The sequence below is a fragment of the Colletes latitarsis genome, chromosome 1 (genome assembly GCF_051014445.1).
Source record: "Colletes latitarsis isolate SP2378_abdomen chromosome 1, iyColLati1, whole genome shotgun sequence".
Taxonomy (NCBI): domain Eukaryota; kingdom Metazoa; phylum Arthropoda; class Insecta; order Hymenoptera; family Colletidae; genus Colletes; species Colletes latitarsis.
In genome coordinates, this window is record NC_135134.1 from 36903265 (window position 1) to 36915266 (window position 12002).

General features: G+C 31.4%; 1 protein-coding gene across 1 annotated transcript; it reads left to right on the plus strand.

The window, feature by feature from the left end:
- The first annotated feature begins 10878 nt into the window (after positions 1 to 10878).
- On the plus strand, positions 10879 to 11923 carry LOC143343513 (uncharacterized). The gene is made up of 2 exons (XM_076768490.1): positions 10879 to 11122; positions 11223 to 11923. The coding sequence occupies exons 1-2, from the start codon at positions 11106 to 11108 to the stop codon at positions 11560 to 11562; spliced, it is 357 nt and encodes a 118-aa protein (XP_076624605.1). The 5' UTR covers positions 10879 to 11105; the 3' UTR covers positions 11563 to 11923.
- Positions 11924 to 12002: the final 79 nt, after the last annotated feature.

Genomic DNA, 12002 nt, shown 5'->3' on the forward strand with positions numbered 1-12002 from the left:
CTTTATAATTTATAGAATATTAAAAAACATGTTTGGACTTATTTGATAGATTTTATTAAATTTTAACCAAAATTAGAGTTTCTGTTTGACGTCTTCTGTTTATACGTAAATGTATTTTCTGTATTTACATGATGCCTAAATGGAAATTGTAACAAAATTAACTCCGCATTTAACGCATTAATATTAATCTTCATTTTGTAAAAGTAACCGGTATCCTCATTTAATTCTTGCAATCTCAAATTTAAAAGCCTTGTAATGGAACGTTAAAATAGATTAAAAAGCATCTTACATTTACTGAAAAATTGTTTCTGTTTAAAATATATTGAACGTAATTTTGTCCATACGAGAAAACGTGTTATACTCGTGCAAGATTATCTCGAACAAACAGATAACAATAATTGGTACGATATCGCTACGATTACGATGCAATTTCTCGGTTGATATTAAAAGGTGTTTCATTTATTTCCATGTAAAATTCCACGTCGCAGCTGTTATCTCATATAACTAAAAAAATATACAAGGTGTTTGGCCATCTCTGGGAAAATTTTTAATGGACGATTCTAAATGCCAAAATAAGACGAAAATTAAGAATATCAATTTATTGATTGAGGCATCGTTAAAGAGTTATTAATGTTTAAAGTTCCGCCTGTAGACATATATCTAATGTATTTTATCATTGTTTGAATTTTGAATTGTTAAAATTCTTTAATCCGGTCAGAAGTTATGATTTTTTAAACATACTTTAGAAATTATATTTTTGGTAAGGAATTTTTTTCTCGAAAGTGCATAGGATTTCGGGGGTATGTCTATTGACCAAAAATGATTATAATTGAATCTCGCAATCAAAAATAATTTTTTTATAACGATTTGAAATTTTTTAATTTTGTTGAAAAATTTTATACCTTCTCGATTTTTTTTCTCGAAATTACATAGGATTTTGAGGGTATGTCTACTCACCAAAAATTATTGTATTTGACCCCTGCAAACGAAAATAATCTTTTCAGAACGATTTGAAATTTTTTATTTTCGTCCAAAAATTTAGGCACCTACCTGTCGATTTACCTTAAAAATTCGCTTTTCATTTTTAATAAATTTGTTTGACGCTGTACAGAAATGTTGTCTAATACTTTTTTGTAGGTACCCATGGGCTCTATTTCAAAAAAAAGTTTCATTGAAATATATTCACTATTATAAGAGTTATGTCTGTTTGAAAATCGGACCATTTTTGTGGGGTTTTTCTCATTTTAGGGGTTCAAGAAACAACTTTTTGAATACTTTAAGAATTTCTACGTATTCTACACTAAAATACGCGTCGTTTGCTTTTTTAAACATTAAAATCGTCCAATCCGTTCAGAAGTTATGACGTTTTAAAGATTCGCATGAAAATTCGGGCAGACATTTCTGGCCAGAAATTATATTTTCGGTAAGGAATTTTTTTCTCGAAACTGAGTTGGAATTCGGAGGTATGTCTGCTGACCAAAAATGTTTGCAATTGACCCCTGCAACTAAAAATAATTTTTTCAAGACGATTCGAAAGTCTTTTTTTCCACCCAAAACTTTCAGCACTTACTCGAATTTTTTTCTCAAAAGTGGGTTGGATTTCGGGGGTATATATAATGACCAAAAATGATTGTAATTGACCCCCACAACCGAAAATAATTTTTTCAGAATTAATTAAAAATTTTTTTTTCGCCGAAAAATTTCAGCACCTACCCCCTGTTGATTTTTCTTAAAAATTCGTTTCTGATTTTTAGTAATTTCATTTGACGCCCTACAGAAAAGTTGTGTAATAGTTTTCTATAGATACCCATGAGCTCTACTTCAGAAAAAAGTTACATTGAAATATATTCACTATTATAGGAGTTATGACTGTTTGAAAATTGGACCATTTTTATGTGGTTTTTCTCACTTTACGGGGTCAAGGAACAACTTTTTCAATATTGTGACAATTTCTACATATTCTTCACTAAAATACGCGTTATTTACTTTTTTAAACATGAAAATCCTTCAATTCGTTCAGAAGTTATAACGTTTTAAAGATACACACGAAATTTTGGAGTGACATTTCTGGCCTGAAATTATATTTTCGGTAAGGAATTTTTTTCTCGAAAGTGGGTAGGATTTCGGGGGTATGTCTATTGACCAAAAATGATTATAATTGACCCCTGCAACCGAAAATAATTTTTTTAGAACAATTTGAAATTTTTCTAATTTAATTTTTTAATAACTTTTTAACGAAGTCTTAATCAACAAATTGATATTCTTGATTTTCGTCTTATTTGGGCCTCTAGAATACCATTAAAATGTTTCCCTGGTGTTACTGAACACTCTGTATATAGTCTCATTATCACTTTCAATTTTCAAGTAATACAAAGGACCTGCACCGCACATTATCGTGATCACCATTAAACATTTTTCAGTGATTTTGCACAATCAGTTCTTTTATTTCCTAAAAATTAGGGATTACGATACCTGTACATAACGAAAAATATGAATATTTGGTATTAGTATTTATTGTTTTTCATTTTCATAATAGAAATACTGGTAAATCGACATTGATTGAAAACTTTGCCGAATTACTGATAATTAAAAAAATCGGTATGTATGCACTCATAGATAGAGACGAGGTTCGGAAGAGATATTCGTTCATTTTCACTGATTTAAATTTATTCTAATAAAAAGTACATATTTTCTGAACGTTAGAGTATCGCGTTACGCGAGGTCCTAATATTAAAGGGACCACCTTGGTGAGTCGTTTTGGCCCTATGGTGTTTCATGGCCGTGGGGAGATCGATGAGGAACGTCTGCAGTGGCCACCACGCCCAAACCGGGAGGGAGTGCCATGACTCACCCCATACAGAGAACCCATGAAGCGGGTGGGGACACCCCCGTGGCGCTGCTACGTGGCATTGAAAGTGACGGGCCACCGTACAAATTTACCCTCGCTTCTCGTCATAGTTCGACGAACGTGTCACGCGAGTCTTGCTTAGGGACATACGGAAACAACACCGGGGATCACGTGCGTCGACCTAACCCAACACATAGACCAATTTAAGCCCAGTAACAGTCTTGATTTCCATGCATCGAGGAGAGGGGGGGAGGGGGCGGAAGAACTTACTGATTACTCATCGACTTGGCCACACTGTCAGACCTATATCTTTCGAGTGAAATCGGAATTGCTGTGTGATCGATAAGCGTACTCGCTGCTAAATTAAGGTAAATGTACCAATAACTGATCGGAAGAAATAATGTTCCAATATCTGGTCATTGATGCAAAAATTTATTATTATTAACTATATGCATAAGGTACTAATAATAATATTTTGACTGATTTATACTATTTAATCATACAAATTATCCATTAATAATTATATCGACAAATACTTTGGTCATGTATTGATATAAACGTATGTATCTATTGAAATTCCATTGTTTTACATGTAATAAATGCAAAAATTATTTTAATAAAAAATAATGCAATTTACTTGCTATGTGCAAAAGTCTAGAAATAATATAATTTTTATAGATAATATTTATAATATACTGCCTTGGTGTCTGAAGCTGGTCAGTTGTTAGTAGGTACATTTACCGTAATGTCGTTATACAATGCTTTCTTCTATAGGCGTTAAACGTGATAGAAATTAATTAAATGTGATATAATCAATTATATTATACAAATTCATTTTACAGTCTAACCTGATTTTTCTTGTATGCTCGTCGTAGATGCTAGACAGATTGAATCAATCTGCAAAATGTCGCGTTTAATATCGTGCTTCTGTTGTCTGCGAATTATTGATTGAGAATTTAAAGTTGGTGTATTTTATACAAGATACGATTCGATGTAGAACAGCGAATTGTATGAATTTTATTTTAATTTTTGCTTATTTTCTTCAAATAGAAAAGCTTTAGTATTTTTTTTAAATTTTAGAATCGCACCCAAAATTTGTGCTCTTTCCGCGTTAAGGGAGTGGCTCGAATTTCCTGTCGTTCCTCATCGACATAGCCTCGAGAGTTTGATGAATAAACGTGCCAAATAATCTGAAAGCTTACTCATGCGCTGAGCAATCGTTTCCGTTTCTACATACATATGTACATACGTGCGTACCTATGCCCATAAATGGAATTGGATCGCTTTTAATCTTTATCAAATCGACACAAGGCGCGTTCTCTCACGTTACAGATAAAATATCATCAACTTCCAAATGCATAATAGAAATAACGACAATGTATTTACACGAAAACGAAAAAGTAAAATTGTATTTATACGTTTGCACGGCAAAGAAAAATATTACTTTGTAACGATGATTTACAACCTGATGCAAGAATGAAACAAGGAAAAACTTTGTATCATATGAAAATAAAATAAGAACATTTGAACAAATTCGTTATTCTGTTTATCGTCAATAAGAAGATAACATTGTTGTATCGTAAAAATTTATCAAAGTCTTCGATTATTATAAAGTAAATCTTAAAGTAAAGTAAAGTAAAACAATTTAGGAATAATCCTTCACGCAAAGCTTTTTAGAACGCATTACATTAACAGACTGCTGAAGAGAAATTGGTCGTGCACCCAAAGTCAATGACTTCGTGGCTTCGTTTAATTGACCCGACGACGGGATCTTTTCACGGCTTTAGGAATCAAGGCCAACGCCAGTTCGATGTACGTATATACGTGTCGTACACGTATACGTGTTAGACGTCTTTTCGCAGACACATCAGATAACTGTAAGAGAGAATAAGAACATCTTAAATGTTTCGACCTTCTTCGTTTAACATTACAATTATAAAACGTGTGTTGCAACGACGGTTGTGAAAATTAAAATAAATCAACTAAAATTTTATTTTAGTTGCCTAAAATTTTATATGAACAAGTGTGTGATATTATCGAGGGGATTATGAGAGAAACTAGTCGCGGCTAAATATCAATTTAAAGCGCAGATCAATCATTTCTTGGTAGAAAGTATGTATGTATATTCTGACCTACTGACGACTAACGAATCTCGGAAATTACTCGGGTACTGTAATTCCATGGAATGACATACAAAGTCGTGTTCCCAGCAACGATTGTACGCTAATTTTTGTGAATGAATTCAAGATTTAACTATCATACCATTAATTAATTTACTTCTTTACCGGCGTGATTATTTATTTACTTAAATTGCTGCGTATTGTATAGACGTGGCTAAATTAATGGGACTACAAATGTAAAATCATACGCTTGCTGATGTACAGTGGCTCCCAATGAAAATCATTCACCGTGATTAAGTATATATCAATCTTTATAAAAGTCTAAATACGAGTAAAATATACATATTGAGAATAGCGAACTATTTTGTTTTTATTATTACGTAATATAACCCAAAAATACAAATTTTTGTAAAATAATAATTATATTAAAGCATTTTAAATGTACATGTATAAAATGAATCTCACAATGAAAATCGTCCATTTAGTTATAAATCAAAAACTTAAATACTAATTATAAAAAGTTTTATTTCTAATATTTAGTTGGGTTTCCTTTACTGTTCTCTACTTCTCTAAGCCTGTTATTAATCGATTTAACTAATTTTTCGGTATAACGCTTCTTTTAATTGTTCTTTGTTTGTTATGAAATGTTGCCGAATTTTGGTCTCTAATTCGTACCATATACATATGCTCCATAACATTTAAATCCAGCGACTGGGATGGTGTTTCAATTACCTTTGTGCAATATTCCCAAACGATTGCATTATGCTTAGGGTCGTTGTCCTGATAAAAATGGAATGTATTCGAAATTCCTAATTTTTCGGCACATTCTTTCAAATTCTTCCTTAAAATATCCAAGAACATCCACCTGTCCATATTTCCCTCAATAAAATGTAATGCACCAACGCCGTTGGCTGCCATGCAGCCCCAAACCATGGCAGAACTGCCGCCTTTTTTAACTATGAGGGTGATATTCTTTACATTTAATTCTGTGTTCGGTTTCCTCCAGACCGTGACCCTCCCACCTGAACCGAAAATGTAAAATTGACTTTTATCTGCAAAAAGAACGTTTTTCCAAAACGAAAAGCTTTGATTAATGTACTTCCGAGCGAATTTGTTTCTTTTAAGTTTGTTCTTTGCACCGATGAACGGCTTTCTTTTTGTTACTCGACTATGATAATTATTTTTCCGTAGTATTCTTCGAATATTTTCTGGGTGCACCTTTTTATTTGAATGTATTTCAACATCTGCAGCTATTTCTGGGACACTTTTCCTGGGATTTTTCTTAATTTGTCGTAAAACAAAGCGCTCGTCATGATCGTTTAAAATCTTACATTTTTAATTTGTTTGATATGCGGTTTTCACTTTTATATCTTTTAAGAATGTATTCTACTGTAGTATGACTTTCCTTTATAATTTGTGCAATTTCACGTTGAGATTTACCTTCATTATAATGGAAAATTACTAATTTTCGTATCTCCATTGTTTGTTTTCTTTGAGATTCCATTTTTCCAAATCGATAAATTAATGAAATGGTGTGATAAAACTATGCTCATCTAATGCTTACTAAGTGAAAAAATGTGAAAAACAGTTGAACACGCATATGTTAGTTAGGGGATTCCCCGAATGTTATAGATGGCGGATTTTTCGTATGAGTCAAATTTCATAGATGTCATTACATACAGAGTGTTTGACCAACCCTGGGAAAAATTTTAATGGGAAATTCTAGAGGCCAAAATAAGACGAAAATCAAGAATACTAATTTGTTGATGGAGGCTTCATTAAAAAGTTATTAACGTTTAAAGTTCCGCCCGTACTGAATTTTTTTCTCAAAAATGCGCAGGATTTCGGGGGTATGTCTATTCATCAAAAATGATTCTAATTGACCCCTGCAACTGAAAATAATTTTTCTAGAACGATTTGAAATATTTTAATTTTATCGAAAAATTTCACACTTCGAATTTTTTTCTCGAAAGTAGACAGGATTTCGAAAGTATGTCTAATGACCAAAAATTATTGTAATTGACCCTTGTAACTAAATATAATTTTTTTAGTATGATTCGAAATTTTTTAATTTTGTCGAAAAATTTCACACTTCGAATTTTTTTCTCGAAAGTGGGTAGGATTTCGAGGATATGTCTAATGAACAAAAATTATTGTAATTGACCCCCGCAACCGAAAATAATTTTTCCAAAACGATTTGTAATTTTTTTTTCGCTGAAAAAATATCAGACTGCTTATCTCTATCGATTTTTCTTAAAAATTTGTTTTTCATTTTTAATAAATTTGTTTGACGCCCTACAGAAAAGTTGTCTAATACTTTTTCGTAGGTACCCATGGGCTGTGCCTCGGGGAAAAATTTCAATGAGATACCTTTACTATTGCAGAAGTTATGGATGTTTGAAGATTGGGCCACTTTTATGGAATTTTTCACATTTTACGGGATCAAGGAGCAACTTTTCCAATATTTTTAGAATTTCTACATATTCTCCACTAAAATACGCGTTGTCTGCCGTTTGAAACATTAAAATCCAACAATCCGTTCAGGAGTTATGACATCTTAAAGATTCGCATGAAATCGGGGAAGTATTTTTGGCCACACATTAGATTTTCGCTAAGGAATTTTTTTCTCGAAAGTGCATAGTTATTCGGGGGTATGTGTAATGGCCAAAAATGCTTGTAATTGACCCTTGTAACTAAATATAATTTTTTTAGCATGATTTGAAATTTTTTAATTTCGTCTAAAAATTTCGGTACCAACTCCAATTTTTTTCTCGAAAATGGGTAGGAATTCAGGGGTACGTGTATTCACCAAAAATGATTGTAATTTAGCCCCGCAACCAAAAATAATTTTTTCAGAATGATTTGAAATTTTGTAATTTAATTTTTGAATAACTTTTTAACGAAGTCTCAGTCAAGAAATTGGTATTCTTGATTTTACTTCATATATTTGCTAATATTCGGGTTTCTTTTTATATGGATACAAGTAACAATAGAGATGAAACATTATTACGTTAATTACAAAAATCTCATGTTCATATAATGCATATTTTTGCAAAAATTAAGAAAGCGAATGTGGTGGACGATTTTCACTATGAGCCACTGTATGATTACGATACAATGTTCTTTCCTGTAAAGTTGCCGAGTGTCCGCGAGGATAAGTTTCCCCTTCCTGTGGTAAGACACTCGTTATCCTACGGATGTTGGTATCCTCCGAGATAAACGTTTCCCAGACGCCACATGTTTCCGACTTCCTAAAAACGCTAGATTCCTTCGTGACTCTTTCTCTCTGCGTACCGGGGAAATCTTCTAAAATTAATTAAGCTCGTCGACATACGTATCACGGTGTAATTGGAGCGACTCGGTCGGAGCAACAACTACATAACGAGGGTGCGTTCACGCCTACGTACTAAGCGGAACATGTACAAAAGCACCAAATATGGATGTTTTGTGCAACGTTCAAAATCTTTTATATAAATGGTCTCGATATATTTATAACATATTACGCACGCGTTTGGTCTTCTTTAATCTCTCACTCATTTTTCACGAACGTGTTTGCACAATACTCGAACATGACTGTTCATTACTGTATATTTAATCTTATTTACGCGTGTAATAAATAAGAGAACAACTTGAAAATTCAATTTTGCATTTACGCGAGATACGACTTAATTTATTTTAGTATTTATAATATTACACATATGTATAAATGGTTATGCCACATTAATATCTGGTATTACAATATAAAATAAATTAAATTGATTGTAATGTTCTTTATATTTTATTTAATAATGTATCATTTGTGGCAACGCAGTGAAATGTGGTATACGTTTTAGTATCTTATTGTTTCTATACAGGGTGTTCAGCCACACCTGGGAAAAATTTTAATAGGAGATTCTAGAGGCCAAAATGAGACGAAAATAAAGAGTACCAATTTGTTAATGGAGGCTTCGTTAAAAAGTTATTAACGATTAAAGTTCTGTCCGTACTGAATTTTTTTCTCGAAAATGAGCAAGATTTCGGGGGTATGTCACTTCACCAAAAATAATTGTAATTGACCCTTGCAATCAAAAAATAATTTTTCTAGAACGGTTTGAATTTTTTTTTTTTGTCAGTCACCTAATTAGATTTTCGGTAAGGAATTTTTCTCTCGAAAGTGCGTAGGAATTCGGGGGTATGTGTAATGACCAAATATGATTGTAATTGACCCCGCAACCGAAAATAATTTTTTTAGAACGATTTGAAATTTTTTTTTTCCGTCGAAAAATTTCACACCTTTTCGAATTTTTTTCTCGAAAGTGCGTAGGAATTCGGGGGTATGTGTAATGACCAAAAATGATTGTAATTGACCCCCGCAACTGAAAATAATTTTTCCAGAACGATTTGAAATTTTTGAATTTAATTGTTAATAACTTTTTAGCGAAGCCTCAGTCAAGAAATTGATATTCTTAATTTTCGTCTTATTTTGGCCTCTAGAATCCCCCATTAAAATTTTTCCAAGGGTGGCCGAACACCCTGTATAAAGAGAAATTAGGGTTTCTGAACTAGTTGCTGTGTTGAATAAACATATCTTATTTATACTGCTCCAAAAATGGTCGGTGTAAGTGGAAACGAAACGAGCAAACATAAAAATACCAAATAAATACATCAAAGAATCAAATTTGAATTGATGTTCATTAGTTATTTAACGATCACGTGACAAACGTGAGCAAAATGTGCCAGTCAGTGTTCTTAAATTGCTATAAATCCTTACATAACTCGTTCTGTGTATATTTGTGTTTTGTAAAGGACGACTTATCCCGTTTAAACAAATTTAGATTGTCGGTAATTCTTGATAAAAAACAATAAATTAATACTTCTATTACTACTATTATTACTATTCCTAATAATACATAAGTTATATTTATATTTAAATTATAAATTGTGATGATGGAATGCAGCATATGTAACAAATTATAAAGTTATACTTTCGAAAGTAGTAATTTCTATAAAATATTATTCGATTGCGTTAATATATTTAACAGTGAATATAATTTAGAAGAGGAATACATACATACATAAACATACTAGTAGATTTCGAAATTAGCTGAGTAACGAAGAAAAATGGTTTATTTTTTAACTTAAATGTCTAACTAAAAAATTGTAAAAATGGTATATAATTAATCAAAGTTCATTATTACAATTATGAATAAAAATCAAGCTGATATGCTTGTTAAATGTACTACGAAATTTGTTCACTAAACAAAGAAACTTAGTAAAACCTGTATAATTATACACAACGCAACATTATTATACAAAATGATTGGTTATGGTAATTTAACAAGGATATTTTATAACCCTGTCTATGAGTACTTGTGTACATTGCTTCCGGTCGGTAATTGAATGATAGACTGTTATACTATGAGTCACGAAATACTAGTAATAGAACTTAGACGTTGTAGGTACGTTCGTAAGGTACCGAGAAATTATTTACTATGAAATGTAAACTCGCCTATATGATAGATGAATCACAACTATCTACATCTCATTGAAAAATGAGATTGTACTCTGATTCATTTAGATGAAAAATGGTCTCTGATTCACTGGGAAATTGGTATACGTTATGGTTTATCATAGTTAATATGTAATCTATGTTTTTACACTGTCTTAATGTTTGTAAATTAGACACGATGATTATGGTATTGCTATATTATTCTAGCCATGGATTAAGAAGTACAGAAGATTTTCCTTTTTCATCGTTAAACGATGATTAATTATATCGATAATATATTTTATATAATATATTTGTTGGGTATTTATATCATGTAATACTTTAACTATTTTAATGTTCATTCTCTTGTTATTTTCCTTAATATCTGTTGTGATCACGAATAAATACAAACACAGTTGCATTTGGTTCAAAACGTGTTGCTGACGCTCTCTAACAGTTGAAGATGGAACTATTGTTGGGTGAGAATACCGGAGTATATATTGCCAATTCGCCTAATCGAACTTTGTTTTCTTGACAAACGCATATTTTGTAAACTCTATGGTGTGCAACATTATTACTTGTAAAAAAAAGTTAACAATATCAAAATATGCAGTGGTTAAAAAATTATATATATTAAAATTTCCTATTGGAAGGTCAGGTTAATTTAAAGATGACTCGAAATATCAGGTTAGTTTTTGTTTATATGTGAAGTGACATAACTGATTTATTTAGTGTACAAGTGGTCGTATTTATCTTTACTGTATTTACGTTTGTTCGTAATATTTAGAAAAAGAGGGCGCAATGCAGAAGAGGAATCAAGTGAATTTATGCCATTAAGTAAAAGAATCAACAATCTTCATATTAATAGCTTATCAGGTATTCAAGAAAATGTGACAGAAAATATGGATACAGATTGGAGCAATAGGAATTTTTTACCGTCACCAAATTACTCGGACCTGTCTCAAGGATCACCACTGTACGATGGATGTAGTTCTAGCCAAAGCAGCTATACAGCTGAATATAAACCTGGTCTTGATGCTACTGAAAATCCTTTTTACTATGAAAGTAATAAGTTACTATTCTCTTTATATATGGAACGTATACAAAGAACACCTGACTCGTTTTGATATCCCTGTTTTCAGATTATAATTACTAATTATACAGCATTTTTTCATTCCTTATCGATACATTGTTATTAATGTTAAATCATTTTAAATCTTGAAATGTACAATATCCAGAAAATTTTGAGTAATAACAACAATGCAGTTATTTATTATTTCAATAATAATATGTAGTTTACAAGTGTATGGAAACATGAAAAATATCTATTTAAAATCTTACTTTGTACATGTGTTTGGTTAGAATGGCATGGAATTAAAATTTGTATAAGTATCATTACATTTATAACTTTAATGATTATTGGTAATTTATATTACATTATTATAACAATATACAATTGTTATATTAAATTACTGTTTCTAAGCGTTTCGTCGTTGTTTGATTATATTTTTATTATAAGCATGTACTACATTACAAAGTATTTTGTGATTGCATAAGTATGGAATGA